At 45.7% G+C, this 22355-nt stretch overlaps 1 protein-coding gene across 1 annotated transcript in view; it reads left to right on the forward strand.

Annotated features, from left to right (window-relative positions):
* Nucleotides 1-22355, forward strand: part of LOC144721221 (dynein axonemal heavy chain 3-like) — an 814808-nt gene that overhangs the window by 190935 nt on the left and 601518 nt on the right. Inside the window, exons 6-8 of the mRNA XM_078598660.1 lie at nt 700-853; nt 3408-3645; nt 16007-16151. Coding sequence (XP_078454786.1) covers nt 700-853; nt 3408-3645; nt 16007-16151 — 537 coding nt within the window. The remainder of the gene's footprint in view (nt 1-699; nt 854-3407; nt 3646-16006; nt 16152-22355) is intronic.

Below are 22355 nucleotides of genomic sequence, written 5' to 3' on the forward strand. Positions count from 1 at the left end.
GTCATAATACCCCGTCGCGTGCGGCTGCGTCGACAGATGGATGGACACGTGGGCAGCCAGATGAGTTCTCGTTGTAGGTACGCACCGTGAGGCTCTGTGCTGTCCTGATGGGTGGCAGAGTGATTAGAGCAACCCGACTCGAGTTCAAATCCCCGCCGGGAGTCGACCAAGCTACACCATCCCTCGTGGTTCACAACACGAGAGGAACACTCTTTCGTAGGCAGCGGTTGTTTTTGCCACGGAAAGGCTGGTCCCAGTCCATAGGAATGTGGATTTCCCCCCCCCCCCCCCCCCCACTGCATCAGGGCCATTTAGAGAGGCGTGCTTTGATGCACACTCATTTGTGCATGACATTTGACTTGCCTTGCCATGATTTTCTTTTTAATTTAGATTTAAATGCTAAAGCGGCTTAGTATGGGAAAACATAAATGAGCAAACAGAGCTCCCCCCCCCCCCCCTGTTGCCTATTAATAAGGAGACTTATTACACCAATGCATTGCTGTACGATGCATGTAATATTCATCTCACTCAATTAATTGAATGCATGGTATGTTTTTTTATGTCCCGTAATAATATGACAAGTCCTTCAAACGCATTGGACATTAAGAAGCAGTTGGTGGCGGTCTTCCTAATTTAACCCCAACACCGATCTCTTTGCCCATGGATTGTTATTTCCCCCTTCAAATTTTTCCTCGGCAGCCTCTCCCTGGGGTCCAGCGACGCGGCCACGCAGGGCTCCTCGGGGGAGCCGGACCTCCGCTCCGACGGAGAGGGTGGGGCCTGGGGTCGCGGGGTCGGGCGACCCCACGCGGACGCGGCACAAGCGGCGAGCGGTCAGCGGCACGGACCGCAGGCAAGTCCCGCTTCACGCTGTCAACAGCATCGGGACATCAGCAGGCCGCTTTGCGCATGTCTTCACGAATGGAAAATAGACGGCACGCCCTAGTGAGACTGTGGCCATGCAACCCAAACCTTAGGCCGTATGGTGGACCCACTGTGGCCTGTGCGCCTTCAACAGAGCAGTAGACAAACTACACATTCTCTCCTGACGCCCTTTCGTCGTGGCTGGCAGACTACAACATTGAAATTTCGTGAATATGTTGCCATCTTGAGTATAAAATAGAATCGCCTTTTTACCACCAGTCCCACCTTTCATCTCTTCTGGCAATGCAACCTCGTGCAACATCGATGCGTGTTTGAACTCTGACTGATGCGTTTCTCATTCTGCTTCTCAGTCTCATTCTCAGCATGGATCTCTCTGCGAGTCTTTGCACTTGAGTCTCTGCTCCACTGTTGTTTCCAGTGTCCGTGCTTCCGATCCAGGTGTCATAGCAGGCAGCAATCGTTCATTGGAAATGTTTCTCTGCAACAAGCACATGGGATACAGCAATAATTGATAACTTACAGCCCTATCTTATAACACTGGTCAATAAAAAAAAAACATTTTTTTCTGGCCTGGACTTTTGCAGCTGTTTTAGACTAATTTCAGGGTGCTAATTCCAAATCTGATCTCAGATTTGCTCTATCACATCTCATTTATGCTATCGGCATACCCCATTTTCATTGATTTTACCCGAAATTAACTCTGTCACTTATGATTGCAAGTTGTTGCGAGTCAGTGACTGCTTTAGTGTTAAAATATAGTGCTGTATTTTTTAGGATAGTGTGTTTATAATATCATTTTATGTAGATATCCACATTTATTTAATATTTTTCTTCCGCAGTTTTTATTGAAAATGCAATATTTGATATCTCAAAAACCTGATGTGATAGACAAAAATTTGCACCCCAAAATTACTATAAAACCGTTGGAATGCCTTATGCCAGAAAAAGTGTGTTGATCAGTGTAATCCACTACCTCCTTTCGCCGTGTCATTCATAGGCGTCGTTTGACCATACTTCACCAGTCTGGTCAGTGTGGTTGTGGCAGAAGCAAAGCTCATGACCAATTCAAGATATTGATAGCCACCGATGATAGCCATTGTCAGGAACTGAACTCAGGTGGCCAGGTTTATTGCACGGGTGTGCTAATTGCTGTGTCATTACTCCCCAGTAAAAACACGTGATTACAGATGACGTGCACATGGCACACGGTATTAAAATGACCACTTTAAGGCGGTTTACAATACACTATGTACAATCTTTAACCCTTCACCCATTTGATAAACTGCTGATCATTCAAACCAGCTAATCATATTCAGATCTCAGTCATAAATAAACTCAGTCTATCATCCATTTGAGGCTTTCAATTCAAGTGCCACTTTGTGTTAATTAACACAGGGATTGTCCTATGGATCGACGGTGCTTTGCCATATGAATGTGGAATTCGACCCTACCAGCTTCGGAGATGATTACTTGCACCCATGGCTGTATGAGCATTGTAACACACTTGGACACTGTTGTGTGCGTGGCGCTTTGGGTTGACCGGTCTGAAACCCCCAGCTCACGCACCCGAGAACCCGTTTCAATGAACAGATCGCCGCTGCCCACATTCAAACCCGGCATCTCAGTGACGCTGGCTCAGTGCTGTGGCACAGACAGCCCCCTGGGTTTTCCCAGCCTCTTTCTATCATCTGCTTTCTTTGCGAAGCCTCATATTTTTTTTGTGTTCATGCGGCCCATTCCTGTGGGACTCCTCCTCGAAATGCCAGTGTGCCGCTTGTAAAAAGGCTGCAAAATCATGCGAAGAATAACGTTAGGGATAGCCGCACAGCACGGGTTGAGGCAGCTAAAAGCGCCTTTCCATCTGTATGGTCCACGCCTCTAAACCCACTGAGGTTTAATGAAGCTTTATATCAGCCAGCCGCACCATCAAGCAGAGATTTTTTGTCTTAAATGGGTTCTGCGCTGACCCGTTTCACAAAGTATAATTTGATCCCTTTTAAAATGTTATATTGATTTTTTTTTCTTGGGCAAGCGGGAAAAAAAATAGAAAAAAAAGTGAATTCAGAAATTTTTCTCTCTAAAATATGTGGCATTTGCAGGGTTATGATATCCATCCAATTCCTCTTCTTTCATTTGTGATGGTTGCCTGGAGTGGATAATGAGTAAGAAATATGCATGTAGATTACACTCCCGCGAAGAACACTTACGGCCCATTCCATATTCTGCGCACTAGAAAAATAAAATTAAATGGGAGCAACCATGAGGTATAATTCTACCCAAATTGTACATAGCCTCTATAACACGACAACTTCAATTTATTTTCATCGTATCAAATGGGCTTCGCTGGACCAACTTCCTCTCGCTGAACATTATGACCTCATTCGCGAGCGAAAACCATACCGTTGAGGTGCGACCACGTTTAGGAACTTTGGTTGAATCCACAATTGGGTTGTAGCACGAGCTCCGCAAGCCCACGAACAAGGGCGCCGCTCACTTTGAAACGCCACCGCCTTCTTTCCCAGCAGCTTGACGGAGGCACGTGGCAGATGCAGGCTCACCATCCTGGCCTGCCGGCGCTGGATAAGCGCTCTCTCTTGGGAGCTTGGGGCAGCGACGGCGGCGGCGACGGCGGCGTGGTTATCGCTCGCGGACACTCGCTCTCGTCCCCGGAGAGCCCGCGTCTCGACAGCGTCGGCCGCTCCCAGGGACGCGCGGGACTCCCGCTGGCTGCGTCGAGCGATGGTGCTCGCCCCCGGCAAGGTGATGAGCGAGCGACTGCAGAGCCGCGACTCGGCACTCCCCCGATGCTTTCCGCGGCGTGTAGCGAGATTCCTTCGTTGGAGGATTGGTGCCGTGGTGGAATTGGTTAGCGGGGTGGACATGCCGATTCGATCTCGTGGCGCGGCAGTTGAAACAACGGGGGTGTGTTTCTGAAATCCCTCTGTGCACGCTGCAGTGGACATGCACGACAGTTCGTTGATTGTGCTGGGGTAATATGAGCGTGAAAGAGTAGACCAAAATATCCCCGAACTGGGGTTCTCTAGAGGCTCCTCCAGTGGAGGACCTTCCATCATCAGCAGCAAGGAAGTGCAGACCTCCTGTTTTTAATTATTATTTTTACTCTTAATTGTTTGACTGCATGCTAATTAATAGCCTGTCATTATAATATCATTATGATGAGGCAGGTGGTACTGTTGTTAAAGATGCTGAACTTCCACACGGAAGTTCGCAGGTTTAAATCCCAGTCAACGGTTCTTTCTGCTAAATATCACTTTGAGATTAGCACATCGAGTATCACTTTACAGGAAATCTGAAGTTTTCCAGAGTAAAGCCAATTGAAATTTGCAGCTCTTTTTCAAGGGCGACTTGGCCAGCAGTCAACAAACTAAATTAAAACTAAGGTATTTTTAATTTTACCAGGTATGACCCACTGAGCTATGTAGCTCTTTTTCAGAAGCAACCTGGCCACAAATGACAGCTCAACAAAGTGGCTTATCACGTGGAAATTTCTAGCAGCTAAATACTAATGTTTCAAAATTTGAAGAGAGAAAACAAGAGGGACCGGAGAAAAATCTACACGACCACGGGGAGTGAGACATGCAAACTCCAAATATACAGCAGGCATCAGGGTCGGGATGCAACCCACGACCTCCTGGATATCAGGCGAGGTAGTTAACATCTCACCACTACGGCGCCCAACAGCGGGCACAAACGAGCGTGGTGTCATGTTGTGGGCAGCCCATATCCATTCATTAATCCCCCCCCCCACTTCGTCCAAGAGAGGTGCACAAGTGACGTCATCACATCTATCCCTCTCAGGAACGAAACAGGAGGATGTCTCGACAAATCTGGCTGCCGCCTGATGCTGCTAGTTGTAATTACTGGGGAAACGTCGTACTGAAGATTGTAAATGTTGTGGATTTGCTCTCCAACGCACGGGTGTGCTGCACTGGTAACCAATTGGCACGTTCTGTTTACGTGACAAACCTTACTAATTGGCTGTGTCGGGTGGTGGCGGGTTTAACGACGCATTTATATTTACGCGATTTGACCAAAAAAATACCTGTATTATGGGCAATAAAAGGAAATTCCACATTGCTATGACAGGATCGATTCCTGCTATGGACAGCCACTGTTGGACACCACGGTGGATGTCCAAGGCAAGAATCGATCCCACCATAGGAATGTGGAATATATTTTCCTGTTTCTGGGTTCCCAACGGGGGACACCACGACACTATGCCCATTTGGGCCCTGGGAGGATCGTATATATATAAAATATATGCTCACATTAATTACTTTCACCTTCAGAATAGTGACCTATAGCATTAATAGTAATGTACTTTTTGTCGTGAAAAATGAGCCAACTGTTAGGTGGTTGAGAATGAAAAATGTCTCATTCTAAAAAAGATTGCTAAAACATTATGACCTGTCCTACACAATGCATGTGTGATTGTGTGTGTGCATTGTATATGTGGGGAGTGGTAGTGTCGTGGTTAGTGGACTCCGCTATGAACCCGGCGATCCGAGTTCGATTGGCGATCACTGCCAAAACCAGTGAAGAATATCGGAACCGGTCCTGGGCATCCCTGAGGTCAACTCACCCTCAATGAGTACCTGGTGTGGTGTGTAATCATTAGCACTGGGATGAGAAAGGTGGTCGGGCATGATGCTGGCCACCCACCCCCTTGTGTGCTGTGTTGGCTTTCATAGGTGTTCGTTGATAATATTTTACTTCAAGAGTCTGTTAAGGCTACAGCAGGAATATTTGGTAGTGTAGCAGTTAGGCACTGTGCGACGAACCCAAGTTGAATTCCCACTCGCGGCCGTCATCGGTGACGAATATCTGAATTGGTAGCTTATGTCGACTCAGCCTTAAATAAGTCCCTAGTACAGTGTGTAAACATCAGCAGTGGAAACACAAAGGTGGATATACATGTGTAGTGGGGGTCTTAATAGGTGCTCACGAACAGCACTTACCCCGACAGCCTGTTAAAGGCTACTGTGGGGGATCTTTGTCTTTAACTTTGTGTTGTATTTTTTTAGATTTGAAGCTTTCGTGACTGCAAGGATTCATATTCTTAGGTTTTTTCGGTAAAGTCACGTAGGTAAAAAACTAAAATTAATAAAAGTAAAAAATAAAAAATAAAATAAAAATCACGACGTTTCAGAGGCAACACAAGCCTCCGTCTTCAGGTGGAACCGTCACAGCACGATAGCTGTATCAAGTGATATCAAGTGATACAGCTATCGTTCTGTGACGGTTCCACCTGAAGACGGAGGCTTGTGTTGCCTCCGAAACGTCGTGATTTTTTATTTTATTTTTATTTGACTTTTATTAATTTTTATTTTTTACCTACGTGACTTTACCGAAAAACCTAAGGATATTCGTGTTGTATGTGCGGAGATTGGTGGCACAGTGGTTCACAACTTTGGTCCTGACAACTTGGGATTGATTCCCAGTCGTGAATTGGCACATTGTATCTGAACACATTTTGAGTGTTTCCTAGGCTGACTCGGCCTTAAATTGACCAATTGAAGAGAGTATTTTGGAAGGCCGAGATCATTCATAGCAGTAGGCACAGTGGCACTCTGGTCCTCAACGAAAGGGTGTAATGTGACCGCGTAACAGGGATCGACAGAGTGCAGTTGCAGAGAAGTGAAGGAGACAGATGTCTGGTGGGACAAGAGGATATTTGGGACCTGGAAGGAGGTGGCCGGGGGAAGGAAATTGTGTGATTGCTAAGTGACTGGTGCAATGGTGGTGAGAGTGATGGACTCGCTGTTGAGATGGTGAGGGGGACCGTGTGGCCATGGGAGCGAGTGTGGGAGACGAGATTATCTGGGAGAGATCCGCGGACACGGATAGTGACCGCGAAAAAAGACTGGTAAGAAATAGGTTTGCGGTTTGATGCACGTGGAGCAATATCTGGGAATAAACATCGAATGTTTACCTCTCTCATTGAGAAATGGAGGAAGCTGCCGCAATGGTGTCGTGGTAGGAAAATTGGAATTGCAATCCAGAGGTCCCTGGCTCAAAACGATCTCCCAGTGCAGCAGTGAAAAATGATGGGGGCAAGTTTCTTAAATTCTGCATGCCTCTGTTCGTCCAGAAGTATAAATGGGTAACACCGTAGTTAGGTTGATCACTCTATGTAACACAATTTTTGTTCCTGGGTAGTAAGTGTTATTTCGTAATTGCTTATGCCTAAAACGTATAGAAAATGGGTATTATTCCCCACACACTTTGATTTTGTACACCAGGACAGTAATATTTTGAAATGGACCTATTCTCAATGAGAAAACGGGCAAATGTGTGTCTTGCTATTCACATAAAGTCAGAAAAAACAACATATGAATCAAAATTAACATGTATGTATACTGAAGTAATACAAAAATAACTACAAAAGATTTAGAAGTGAGTAGTTTTTCCAAATTTACGATTATACTGTAAATAACTTTCACGAATCAACCCCAAATATAGCCTCCCATCATGTTCTCGTTATACTGTCCTTGGTCGCGGAGTTCAAAGTCCAGTATATCCTGGTGGAAGTGCTCACCTTGCTCCTCCGAGTACGCTCTTATGTTCTCCTTGAATATATCAAGATGAGCATCAAGGATATGGACTTTGAGGGACATCCTACAGCCCATTGTGCCGTAGTTCTTCACCAGAGTCTCAACCAGCTCCACATAGTTTTCGACCTTGTGATTGCCCAGGAAGCCACAAACCACTGCGACAAAGCTGTTCCAAGCCGCTTTCTTCTTACTAGTGAGCTTCTTGGGGAATTCATTGCCCTCCAGGATCTTCTTTATTTGTGGCTTTGACCTAGCCTCAGACAGCTTCGGGAAGAAGTCTTGAAGGAACTGTAAGGCTGCCGACTCCTTATCTACAGCTCTAACAAATTGTTTCATAAGGTCCAATTTGATGTGCAATCGTGGCATCAGCACCTTCCGGGGATCCACCAGTGGCTCTCACTTGACGTTGTTCCTCCCCACAGAGAACTCGGTCCGCTGTGGCCAGTCCCACCTGTGGTAGTGCGGATTGGTGTCCCTGCTGTCCCAAAGGCAAAAATAGCAGGGAAACTTGGTAAAACCGCCTTGGAGACCCATCAGGAATGCCACCATTTTGAAGTCTCCGATGACCTCCCAGCCGTACTCATCGTACTTCAAGGTGTCCAGCAAGGTCTTGATGCTGTGGTAATCCTCTTTGAGGTGCACCGAGTGAGCCAGGGAAAGAGACGGGTACTGGTTACCATTATGGAGCAGCACTGCTTTGAGGCTCCTGGATGAGTTGTCAATGAAGAGGCGCCACTCATTCTGGTTACAGGCGATTCTGATTGCCTCGAACAGATTGGTCACATTGTGGCAGAAGCAGAGCCCATCTTGACGGGTGAAGAAGCTGCAAAAAGGTTGGTGACACTTCTTCTGATCTGCGACTTGCACACTTTCATCCAACAAGTTCCACTGCTTGAGCCTAGATGTCAAAAGCTTGGCAATGGACTTGGTGAGACAAAGATCTTTGATCAAGTCGTTGAGGTCTTTATGGTTGGGGTAGTATGGGTTTCTCTCCTCAGCTCCACCTCTGAAATTGTCATCTGGATCTACAACATCTTCTTCGCTCTCTGACTTGCTGCTCACGTCTAAAGATGGCTGCTCTCTCTCCGGAGGAGTGGGTACGGGGAGCTCATGGCAGTGTGGCACCGGGGCGATGGATGAAGGAAGGTCCGGATACGTGATAGCAGGTGCATTCTTGACAGTCTTACGTTTGGAAGGGTCCACCATTCAGAAGTTAGTTGCTTGAGTGGTCAGTGGGTTCCTGCTAAATTCTTGGGATAGTGAACTTCATGGCTCTATTTTCCCCTCTGTACCATCCTACAAAAATACATTTATTTCACCAATGATTAACGTGTAAGAGATTCTCGCAACATTTTTCATATATGATATATTTTTTCAATAATATTGAAAAAGGTAAAACATTTTAAAATAAAAAAACACTTTTACAATTGTTAAAATGTTAACACGTTTCATATCATAAAATTCTGAGCAAACAATTGTCCATCTTATCTTCCAGAGTTTTTTCTGCATTGGTCGCAGGTGAAATGAGGTGCCTATTGTTTGTCTTGATCCCCGACAGGCATGCCGAAATATGCCTTGTAGGCCTCACACATCTTGGCAGATGTTTCCACAGAGTACTTTATCGCTCTTGTCTTGATAAATTGGCCGCAGACATAGCAGCATGTGTCTGCCGGATGCTTGCAGCCTCTTGATGCCATATCAGATAAATGCAGATATGTATCCACTTAGGCAGCTGGAACTAAACTGAACTGATGGACTTAAGGCCCCTGTGTTTATACTACTATTTTTATTACTGGAAAGTTCTAGAATGTTCTAGAAGTTACTCCAAGTTTACTCAGCACTGAATAATTTGCAATGTTCTGGAAAATAGGTCAATTTCAAAATATCAATATCCTGATCACAAAAGCAAAGTTTGTGGGGAACAATTGCTATTTTCTGTACTTTTAAGGCATTTGCAATTAGGAAATAACAATTACTACCCAGGACCAAAAAACATTTTTCGTTACACAGTGTCATCAAAGTCGCGTATGGTTGGGTAAAGTGTGGGTTCGCCCCCCTCTTCCCACTCACATTCTACTGGAATCGATTCCTCCGTTTAACCAATGATCGATTAACAAGCCGAGTTGAGATGGTAGTAGATGGACCGTCAAAGCGGCTGTTGAAATCACCAGCATTAGTGAGTGGCAAGGAGGAGATATAAGCTATGGCTGAAGTAAGATTTTAAAAAAAGTAACGTTTTTTACTCTGGTGCACGGTACATGATAAACTACCCGGGCTTTTATCGTCGCCGCCCGGGCACGCTGCTTCATTCATTGCGCCCCCTTTTTGGGAGGTGTTTTGGCTGTAGGATGATTGTGTTGGTGAGCCTGCAATCGAGGCAACCCGCAATGCACTGGGCCAGAAGAACGATGGAAATTGTAGATGGGCTGCTACGCACCAAACAATCTAAACGCTTGTTTCTAAATGAGGAGGGGAAAATGCAGAGGAATCGGATTAAAATCCACACGACCACGGGGAGAGAGGCATGCACCCTCCAAATATATAGCAAGCATCAGGGTTTGGATCTAACTCACGACCTCCTGCATACCAGGCGAGGTAGTTAACATCTCGCCACCGAGGCGGTAGGAGGTGAGGGGTAAAGGTACTGAAACGAGCCAACATTTTGAGTGCTTACGGTGGACGATTTAAAGTCAGGTGTTTTAGAGGTGGCAACAATTCCATAGAGGTCATAGCCAAGGTGGAGAGCTTGCAGATAGTGGGTAGAGCTCAGAGGGCATATGCCACCAAGTGTGAGCAAGACAGAGGATGTCGATGGCGCCCTCCTGCAGAAGTTCGCAGATTGTGTAAGCAACTTTGATTTTTATTGAGCGGACGTTTCAGGAGGGTGGAGTGAACAGCAGGTGGCTGGTGCGTCAGCTGGAGAGAAGGCCTTGAGGTAACGAGGTTGCTGACAATGGCAGAGATATTTTGACCTTGGGGCTTGTGGGGAGGCCAAGTGTGGTTGGCAATGTTAAAATATTTCAATAATTTCCTGCAGGTTTTTGTACTCCGCATATAAAAAATGGCACGGCCACGATGAGATTGCATGAAGAAAATAATGACATCAATATTGGAAAAAAGGAGTTAAAAAACGGAAGATATGATCTCATCGGGACTATTCAGTAGCGACTGCAGAAGATATTTGCCAAATATTAGCTCCGAGAAATAAATATATAAACAGTGGTCGAAATTGAAATGTAGAATTCCCTGAATGAAACCTATTCATCTCGCAGCCCACGTCAAATGCAGTTTTGGTATTCTGCGGAGCGTCAGTCTAGTCCAACGTCATACACCAGACGATTTCGACCACTGGGTATAAATATAAGCGGAGAAATGAATAACCATCTCAGATTTCCTGATGACATCGTTATTGCAGGATAACGCAATAAATATTGATTAATAGTATGGAATTACAGGGTACTTCCCTTTGGTAATATGATTACATTAATCCACACCACTGAGCTTTGGTGGCACATGCCGATAATCTAGCACTTTGGAACACATAGTTGCTGTATCGTCGCATTGTGTGCAGTCCCTTCCACTGGTCTGTGAGGTGGCCGGGAGATGGCAGTAAAGCAAACGGATTTGAGATTGGTCTGTGTGGACCTTTCAATGTTATCCCCTTAGTATGGCATGCATGTTCTCTGGGTTCTCCTGATTCTTCACACATAGGAAATAACCCCTTTAAAAAGGATGTGGCCAAGTACCCCAATGCAGGCCCTCCCTGCAAAATAATCTTAAGACTGAGTGAAGGTTTGTTTTTCCTGCAAAAAGCACTTTTTCAACAATTTCTGCAGGCGATTGTATCTAAATACCACGATCCCACCCTGAACAATTCCTCCAGGAATTGCGAATTTCGTGTTAAAATCTCTGTTCACTTCAATGGAATTCGAACAGGAATTCTCCCCCGTGGCGTAGCGATTGAGTAGTCCTGCAGGCTATGCCACTGAACCGGGGTCTAGAAGCCGCAGTGGCTCAGGCTCCGGACGAGGTGGACAGGGGCTTCCATTTACCTATGGCTCCACCGGGGCCCCTGGCAACCTCATGACGCCACTGATTATGCCACGCAAAAAGCCATCCAATAGAATCCCATTCATTTCAATGGAGACCCCAGGTATCATAATAATTTTAGCTTGAAATGCCCACTGTATTCGCTAACTGTCGAAGAGAGAACAAATCAGAGGTGCGAGGAGGAGCCACAGACAAGTGGGAAAGGCAGCCAGGCAGTGAGCCAGTGCCCCCCAATGTCTGCAGTCCTCTTTGCATTCAGGTGTTTTCGGTCAGGAAACCAGAGCACCCAGAAAAAATTAACCCGTAAAAACAAAGTTTTTCACTATAAATCCTTGATATGCGTGGCGGCTAGAGTCCTCTCGTCCTCTGGCTTGAGATGGCTGCCACCTATGGGTCAGATGATTGCCTGCCACCATTAAGCAATTGGTAATTAAATATTTTTTAAAAATTCCTAAAAAGTGTAAAATTTTGGAAAACAAATTTCACGAAAATAAATTGTCACGCACAACGAGTCTGTGTGCAAAATGTCAGCTCGATTGGATCACGGTAAGTGGGTTAAAAAACGACCGAAAGATTTGCACGGTCGTAAGCGCGAAAGCAAGCAAGCAAGTGAACTTAATATAAAGGATTTAAAAAAGAACCCACGCTTGCGAGGGGACAACAACTTTATCACACGCAGATGGAACAGGCGGAGTCCACATTTGCCGCACCGTCTTCTCTTGGCGAGCTATAGCCCCTTGACGCCCACAGGAAGGAATTTTCATAATAATTGGCATTATCCACCAACCCTCGCCTCCCCAGTACTAGATTACAAGCATGCACCACCACTGAATTTACTTTTGACGACAATGGGGATACTTTGAGAGCCTAGGATTCGCCCAGAAGAGAATCCTTATTTCAATTCAATGGCATATCCATTGTCCTGGCCAGGCGGCTTAGACCTCCTTCTTCACCTGGACACCACGCTGGAATCGGTGTGGAGTTGGCTCAGTTCCATGCACTAGGCTTCAGCCATATGTATCAATAGCAAATGTGGTTGATCCCGATTGGCTGTAATCTACCCAAATACCAGCCGACCGGTATTGACCCCAAACACCTTTGAAATATTAATATTATAACTACCTAGGCTTCGGCCATACATTTCAATGGCGATTTCACTGGGCTGGCTAAGGTCGAACAAGGCCTGGCTTCCAGCCTGAATGCCTATCAAGGCTCTGCTCCCCCATCTCCCCGCCTGATTCCGTGATCCTGATGATCCCACAATCACATTAGGGGCTATCCATTTAGTACGTACACATGGATGGGGGGTTAACCCAAAAGCGTTCGCTTGCGTATGGGGGGTCTACTGACAAAGTACGTACGCATAGGAAACGGGGGTGGGGACGGGGTGAAGCCTCGATAATAATTTGTCGACATTGGCCTTCAAATAATGAGATAGAGTGAGATAGAGAAAAGTGAAGTAAGTCACTAAAATAAATAAATAAACATAAAACGTGGAAGTACAAATATGGGTGAGGTCTTCCCTAACTCCATTGGTGGCCTTGATTCGGGAATGGAAATTCCACATCCCTATGGTGGGGCCAGTTTCTCTACAGGCTAGCCATGATTGATTTCCACAAAGTAGAACTCATTGATCCCAGGAGGATGATGGGCTGAGTTGGACCCCTCACGGGGGCTTAGGCTCACAACATGTGAGTCAAATGCTTACGCTGCAGCACCACCGTCTAAGGGTACGCATAAAGTTCAGCAACATTATGATACATTCTCAACTAAAGAGGTGGCACGTAATTTTTTCATTAATTTGGTTTTAACACAGACAGACAACATAATCTGCCTTTATTAAAGTTGCACCAATGTGTCTCTGACATTAACGTAACCTCTGCGTGCAATGCCTGTGATTCTCCTTGGACACATGCTCTCTGTCGGAATTTCATCCAATTATGAGTCATGCATTGGATTTTCTGTGGATTTATGGAATAAAAATATGTTCGGTACACGGGGTGATCAAAGGTCACCCGGACCTGATGTAGAAAGCAATGACGTAGTTGGATAAAACATTCCTACTTTTATGCAGCGTTCCCTTGGAGATCACTGCACTTGAGCCATCAGTCTTCCGAGGAAGAACTTTTCATTTTCAAACCACTTCGTTAAATAGCGATCTGGCACGTGCAGCGCACGTGTTACACAATTGCCTGTGAATGGTGAGATCGCAGGAATATCTTCATTGTCGCTAGGAAGTTCGCTTTTCTCGCAACTGTGAAAATAGCGAGATGATCTCACACACCAGTTAGAAATGCCAGGATAATTTTTTTTCCCCACAATGAATTTGATTATTACTCTTAAAAGGTCAGCAATGTCAGACCATTACTTTTTTTGCGTCCACCTTCAAATTTAAATCCAGTGAGAACACATTATTAACATATTTGGACTGCGCCCAAAATAATAAATTCCTGGCTTTTTTAAAATAAAAAGTAAAAATATATATTGTTGGCAAATTATTACGTAACTTTTACTTTTCCGTTCATACAAAGAAAGTAAATGTGTTATTAATTTCTAAATCAAACATTTGTTTCGAGATCGGGTGGCATAAAAAATGATGGCACATGAATACATTTGAAAAGATTGCTTTCACGGCTGCCGGTGGCACTTCCGTTTGAAAATTCGATAAGATAACGTTTAATGTTTTCCAAAAAGCCTACAAAACCTGCCAGGGGGGGAGGGCGGTTGGGCAGGCAAATAGTTTACCGAAAAGCCATTGTAATTTAATAACCTCACGTCAAACGCATGTCTGCAACAAAACAGCCTCTTTCATTGACTTGCTTCCGCGGCAATCGTTGTGCGTTAATAAAGGGCTGAGAGAGAGAGAGAGAACAAAAAAAAAGCGGGCTAGTTTTTTTTCCAGAATTTCTGCCATTCTTCCCAGCCCTGTTCCCACCACTGAGACTGCATTCAAATCTGATTTGGACTGCCTCGTCTATCGAAGCGTACTTTATCTTTTTTTGTCCCCTCTCTGTTTCACCATTCAATCCCACATTCATCGGAAATAGCAGCATTGTAACAAAACCAAAAAAGGGAACGGGAGAGGGAGGGGTCATGTTAAAACAAAGTGTGCAGTGTCGTGGCACAGAGCGGGCACGGATGTGTGTGTGTGTGGGTAAGCTTTACGAAAAATAGACTTGAGGTAGATTCGAGGTAGGCTGGCCACGGTGGCGAGATGTGAACTACCTCACCTGGTATCGAGGAGGTCGTGGGTTCCATCTCGACTGTATATTGGGAGTTTGAATGTCTCCCTCCCCATTATACGTGGAATTTTCTCCAGGTCCTCCCGTTTTTCCCGCTTCGTTTAGAAAAATGCGTTTAGAGTATTTGGCTGCTATATATTTACACGTGATAAGCCACTTCGTTGGGCTATCATTTATGCCAGATCGCTTCTGAAAATGAGCTATATAGCTCAGTAGGCCTTACCGGGTAAAATAAATATAAAAGTGATTTAGTTAAACATTTAATAGGAAATGTAACTTTTGGTAAATGTTACCTTCTGGTAAGTGTTACCTTTTTGTGTCACCTTTTGTCAGTGCGTGTACAGGAATAATATTAATATAAATCCCACATTTCTGCTCCGTGTGAATAATGTAATGCAGATCTGGTCACACACACACGTCTACCATATTTTAATATGCGCCCACAACTTTTGCTTAAAATACAAGAGAGGGGGTGGGATGGTGTACGTTGTAATCCAGAGGAAACGGTAATTCTAATGACAGAATAGGCAGTTGTCAGAGCGATGGTTTGTGACATTTATCTTCGTCATCTCGATGTCATTACCTTAGTTTGGCCCTTAGAGTCGAGGGCATTTCCACGTACATTCTAATAATCCGAACTATGTCAATTTGGCTGAGGATGCTCATCATCACCTGAGTTTTGAAAGCATTTTTTTTTTATTAAAACACGTATTATTCATGCACGTACATTCCTTTAAATCTAGGACATATAATAGCACTGGTTATGCAATGGTAAGTGAATTACTAGATGCAATGTTCTTCTCCACCAGAATTTTTTTTCCTTTTGTAAGGTGTTTTGTTTAGAGTTTTTATATGACTATTCCTTACAACGCTATAAGTGCACTTTTTTTTACTAAAAGCACAGCTAAGCTCAGTTTCCTACCATTTGGAACTGCATGTATAGCAGTGAGGTTGAGCGTTCAGGAACCTATTGAGACATAGGGATGTGTGTATATTGTCACTGATAGTCGTATATCCCAGCGACTGAAACAAAACAACGGTTATTGTTATACATTTACCTTTTATTCCCTCTGTTTTCTTGGAATGGCATCAGTGTTTGTCACGGGAGCTCAACCAGAGTTCCGCGACTGATGAAACCCTGCGCTCTCGGGGGTAACCTCCTGCGTGGTGCAATTCTGAGCGGGGTCGAGGAAGGGCGAGCGGACGACAAAAACTGGGACGCGTCGGATAGACCGCGTCGATCTGCGTGTGCAGGCAGCGCGGAGGCAGAGGAGGACCACGGAGGCCCTCGTCACGACCAGGCCACGGTGGCAGCCCTCTCCATTGCCTTCCCGCCGTCGACGTTCTCCACACGTGGTCTCTCGCGGCCCAGCACCCCGCCCTCCCCACTCCTGTGCAGGTACAACGGCAACAACCACAACAACGACTGCCGTTTACCACTGGGTGGCGGTGACGTCACCGCCACTGTGCTTGTGCCAGGCTACGTGCACCTTCAGGTAGCGCACCCCCCCCGCACGCATGCATCCCGCCCGTGGCGATGATGAGAACTGAAGCAAGTGGCTTTCCATGGCCACAAACTTCATCTTCAGATCGTGGTGCGTGACGTGTAAGAGTCAGGCTGGCGCAGATCCCTTCACGGTACAGGTGGGTTTCCACTGGCTATTTGTAGAACTAAGGAAGAGGTTGCACGTAGACGAAGAGCTGATGCAAGCAGTGATGCCAAGGAAACTGGTACTATTTGGACACGTATGTCGGGTGGACAACAGGGAAATTAAATGTGTTTTGGAAAAATGGGAGGAACCGAAAAGAGAGGAAGACCTAACAGAGAATGGCTTGACGATTGAAGCGATTGTTGCTAGAAAGAGGTGCAACAAATAACGAAATGTGAGGTGGATACCTACGGGCTATCTCCCCATGGATTGTGATGTTGATGATGATGATTTTCCAAGCTGAGCCAGAACCAAACCCTCGCCCTCACAGAACATCTGAATATGGCTCGTGGGGGCCGAGCAGGGCCAGAGAGGCGGGGTTAATCGTATTGGTCATTGCGTGTGACGTCAGTCGGCGCGGCGCGACTTCTGCAGCGGAAACACGCAACCTGGCGCGTGGCAGTGGAGATTCGGCATTGGCCTTTGCTCGTCGTGGCAGGCAACGCCTGTTATACAGGTTGTGGGTTCGATGCCGACTCTCATGCGTGTATATTTGGCGTTTGCGTGTTCTCTCTCTCCGTGGTCGCGTGTATTTTCCCCCAGGTCCTCCTGTTTTTTCCCTCCACATTCAGAATAAATATGTGATCTGAGTATTTGGCTGCTATACATTTCCACGTGATGAGCCACTTCGTTGAGCTGTCATTTGTGGCCAGGTCGCTTCTGAAAAGAGCTATATATATATATATCAGTGGGCCTTACCTGCTAAAATAAAAAATAGTTTAATCCTTTAATTGAATGAGGTGGTACTCACTCATGGCTTAGAGATCAGAGACGGGAATCCCACTTCCCCATTGAGCCAATTTCTCCACAATAACCACTGTTGACCTCCTATAAAGCGGCATGCATTGCATGGACCCGTGAGGCACGATGGGTTGAATTGGCCCCATGACCAGAATTTGACTTTCGAACTAATCATTTTGAGTCACGCGCTCTGCAAACAGAACCGCCGGCTGAATGGCATCGTAAGAGGTTTAACTGAATAATTGGAATGTGATGGCAGTGGCTTTATCATCACGTGATGAAGCCACTTTGAAATTAATGTAGCGTTCCAGAAGGACCGGTCTAATGAGAGTGTAACACTGCTGCATTAAACATTCAAATCAAATCTTCAAGTCATCAGTACACTTGGTATTCGCGGAATTTGTACAGCGCAGGGCAATCACGAAGGTGGTACGTTTCACAGACGAGTATCGTCTGCGGTAGTTTCACAATATGGGGGGCGGGGGGGGGGGGCTATGTTACTGTCTATTTTTTCACAACATCACGAAATGTCCACTGTGAAACAGACACTACGTGTTTTCTTGGTGAATACGAGCACTGCCCGCGCATTTACTCGGGATACACATCCGGGGTGGAGGGTGAGTGGGGCCAGGGGCCAGGCGTGATGTTAGCACGATTCACGAACACGGCTTAACGCAGTGGGATGCGGGTGACCTGAGATCGCGCAGATAAGATCACCGCTGCACACGTGCACCTGCTCAAGCGGCAGCCAGGAAAAACTTTTTTTGTTTATGATCCAGTATAACTTACGCAGTATTAACCAGGTGCGGCCACTGGTCTCGAACCACAAAGTTCTGCGACAGGCGGAAAACGCGCTTCCGCTCCGCTGGGTCAATGCCCACATTGTCTCGGCATAGCAATTATATCAGTTCAGTCACCTTGCTCAATGAACCCACCGTTGATGCTCGTCTCAACGAGGTGCCATCGGCTGCTCGTGCACGCGGCAGCCCCAACTGCGCATTTCACGCTCACCTTGCGCACTTGGAAAGGCGAAGACGCAAGCGTTGCAATTGCCTGCTCACGTGACTGTCGGTGGAAGGGCCCTCATTAGAGAGAGCGTTCTAGAGCCCCTCCAGGCAGTAATTTGTTCTGCTCTTCCACACGGGTCAAACGTTTTAGAAGAGGTGGGAATAGCCACATGCAACATGCTGCGTGGACAGAGGCGTGGTGATTTGTAGACGCTTGCACCGTTGCTTCAGCTGTCACGCCAGGGGATTAAACAAGTCCAGTGTCTAGAATGTATTTTTTGTTTCAGGCATTCAAAGGTACGTCATGTGACTAAAGTGCATGTTGTTATCATGGGAAGTTGTTGCTGCTTAGGAAATCAGACTGATCACTGGCAATAGCGACTGATCATTACTACTATAATAGCCCAGAAATGTGTGTAACGCGCGTGACGTCACTCCACATGCCGCACCCCCCCCCTGCCCCCCGTCATCTATCTTCTCTTCTATATATATAAAAGTCAAAAATTGTGGGTTTCTGGGTTTGTGTGTGGTCGCGCGCTTGGCTCTCCAATGGTGGGGTTTACGAAAAAAAAATAGCCAGGCACCACGCCGTAAGCCCCACGGTCATCAAGCGCTAATCCTTTTTCACATTCGTCAACTTTTAATTAGTTAAATTAGCGATTTACTGCGATTTTTGTGTACTTTGCTTGTATCTATTTACTTAGTTATTTATTTTAGACGCGTGCACGACCATACCAACTTACGCGCCTTTGGTGGGGGGGGGGGGGTGCGCCCATGCCAAGTCGCACACCTCCGGTGGGAGTGAGGGGGATTAAAATAGCCAGGTACCACGTCGTAAGCCCCGCCGTGAGCAAGCGCTATTCCTTTTTCACATCCGTCAACTTTAAATTAGTTTAATTAGCGATTTACAGCGTTTTTTTGCCCTTCGTTTTCAATTATTTATGACGCGTGCACGACCATACCAACTCACGTGCCTTTGGTGGGGAGGATGGCCTATGCCAAGTCGCACGCCTTCGGCGGTGGGAGTGAGGGTCGCGTTAAAAATCCTATAAAAATACACTAAATGCTCAGGTAAATTCTTCACTGTCTCATGTCCCCCCCACCACGATGCGTGCAGTTATTACTACTATACCGTCGGTCAATGTGACCACTATAGGCCGTAGATATTACTGCAGAGCGGCCGGGGACATCGTACGGGGGGGGTGGGGCACGGGTAGCACCCCAGCCTGCCAAGGTGCCACCTTGGCCGGTTGGAAAATCTAGGCGAGGCCGAAGGCTCTGCACGGGACTAGACCTCACCACGCCACTCTGTCAGGTGAGTACTTTGTGCTATAGAGTCGATAAATACTGCTATATAGTCAGCAGTGGCGGCTCCTGCAAAATCTCTCAGGGGGGGCAAATGTCTGGATGATTGATAAGGATAAGGTCCACCCATGCAATGAATAAATTAACAGCTTAAGCATGTAAAGGCAACTTCACTTCTTTAATATTAATGAAAAATAAAGTGACTCTTACAATACATCTTGTTTGTTTATATACTCACTATTAAAACAAACCACTCAAGTTTTTTTTATTAAAGATTCCACTAGGTGGCGATAAATTATATTGTTGGATGAAACGTGCTTACGTATGATGACGTTAGCACGTATGATGACGTAAGCACGTTAGTGCATGCCCTCCCGGAAGCCATAGAGAATGCATTGCAGCGCCCCCGTTCGAAAAAAAACATCTTTGAATGTAAGTCTATGGGGCCACTCGGGGCGATTCTCAGCCGCAGTGAAATCGCCCAAAAAGAGGCGGTACTCCACAGAACGTGACATGACGCTGATTGGACTATATCCAGAGGCTGACAGTGACGGCTAGCGTGACTCTGTGGTTGAATGACATTGGTGGTGCGTCGCCCAATCGCCCTAATGAAGAAACCGCCCCTGATAGTCAGCATGTACTACTGTAGTGATAGCAGGTGCCACCACAGTCAGTATGAACTGCTGTAATCATAGCAGGTACCATCACAGTCAGTATGCACTGCTGCAGTGAAAGCAGGTACCACCACAATATGCACTGCGGCCATCATAACAGGTACCACCACAGTCATTACGCACTGCTGTTACATTTTTAAGAGTAGTTTTGAAATATTTTAAGACCCGGGCAACGCCGGGTACTTCCTGCTTGTTAATTATAAAATAATCATGAGCGGGTGGAATTTTACACTCCCCCAGGTCGAGCGGAGAAACATTTTTTAATGCAAATTCGCTTTAAATTTGACGTTTCTTTATTGAAATATTATAAAATAAGTAATTATACGCAGCAATAAAGTGCTTTTGCTGTCTTTATGTATTTATTCAGCACTTGAAACGAAAGGTAAGTCTAATTTTTGCTTTTAAATGATAATATATACATTTCTCCGTGATTTTCTAAATATTGTATCAAATTCAAATTAATTTCAACCCCAGCGAGTGAAAGCAGAAGAAAATAAAGTATCAGAGCAGTGATTTTTAACTAATTGAAGGTCAGTTAAATACAGTGCTACAGTGACATGAAGTGACGTGTTTTATGATATAGTTTTGTGAAAGAATAACTGCCATTAATACAGTGCTACAGTGAAATCCAGTGAAGTCTTCAAAATATCGTATACCGAGAAATCTTACAAAGTCCTTAATTTCATTTTAAAAGTTGAGAAAATTTTATTTACGTGCAACAATTCCTGCGAAGATTTACAGTCACATAAGAACACGTAAATGTACATCTTTAATATTACAGCTTCCGTCCTAGGACGGGCAACAGGCTAGTTATGAATAAAGGAACAGGTCCGACATTCATATCCGCCACTCAGGGGCTTCCTCAAAGTAAAATAATCAAAATAAAATCATGAAATAATGTGCACAAGTATCTTGCACTGCAATTCAGTGAGCCTTGCTGGGGAATCAAATATTTATTCATAGAGAAGTAGACCCGTGGTCAGAGTGCTTGACTCACAGTGGAAAGGTTGTCAGTTTAAATTCCGCTTGGGGATCAACACAGCCCACGATCCCTCTGGGATTGTTTGGCGTGAAGACACTGGCCTCTTGCCATAGAGACGTGGAATTGCAATCACTGACATTCAGAACCTGTAAAGGAATTAAGCATTGCTGCTTGTTCAAGTGAGATACTATGGAATTCTACACGATAAAAAATACGATCGTTAAATGTGTCGTTGTGGAGAATGTTAATAACCAAATAAATAACCTCCAAATAAATGAAGCAATTGGCCTGCACTGCCGTCTGGGAGTGCCTCCTATCAGCATTGGTTCGATGCAAGCGAATTATTGGCTGGTTTTGACATGCAGTGTCTTATCAGCAATCGGGCTTGCTTGAGCCAATGCTCATTGATTTCCCGATGTTTCACAAAATGACCTCATCCAATTTACTACCTTCCTACGTACACAACTTGAGTGCAGAACCTTGGTACATGACCTATGCACACACCCTACCAACACAACCTACCAACACAACCTACCAACACAACCTACCAACACAACCTACCAACACACCCTACCAACACAACCTACCGACACAACCAATCTTCGCTGAGTTGCTTGGACACGAGGAATATGCCACAAGTCACAGTGTGACAAATCTGTCAAGTAATATCGAGCTTAGTCTTCATTTTCAACAGTGTGCATATTTCATCGGCTCAGTAATTCCTTGGAGCCTTTGTGTTCAGGGCCAGTCGTTGCGACCGCATGTATGTGCGTATTTAAGTTCGCACGGTACATAGACACCCGTGCAACTGCACCACCTGCACCATCGAGTGTGCAGGCAGTGCTCTGCACGAATGCCCACGGGGCAAGAAGGCCCAGGTGCCGTGCTGCGAAGAGTTGGTGACAAATTGTACGGGAGCGCGGGGGAGCATTTAATTCCTTTCACCAGGATTCGTGCCAACCACGCTCTGCCGCTGCTCGGGGCTGTGCAGCGAGCAAATGACTCACCACGTGTTCACAGGGAGGGCACGGAGTCTGCATGGGTGCCCCGCGACATTGAAGGTGCAAAGCAGTGGCTGTGCAGCCGTCTGTAATAATTATTAGAGCCCTAACCCTAGCCCTGAAGCCGATTCATGCAGTTACGATTCCACGATTCAAGCCCACGTGCGTAAATCTGCACACTTTT

This window comes from Lampetra planeri, chromosome 11 (assembly GCF_965212315.1).
Source record: "Lampetra planeri chromosome 11, kcLamPlan1.2.h2, whole genome shotgun sequence".
Classification (NCBI taxonomy): domain Eukaryota; kingdom Metazoa; phylum Chordata; class Hyperoartia; order Petromyzontiformes; family Petromyzontidae; genus Lampetra; species Lampetra planeri.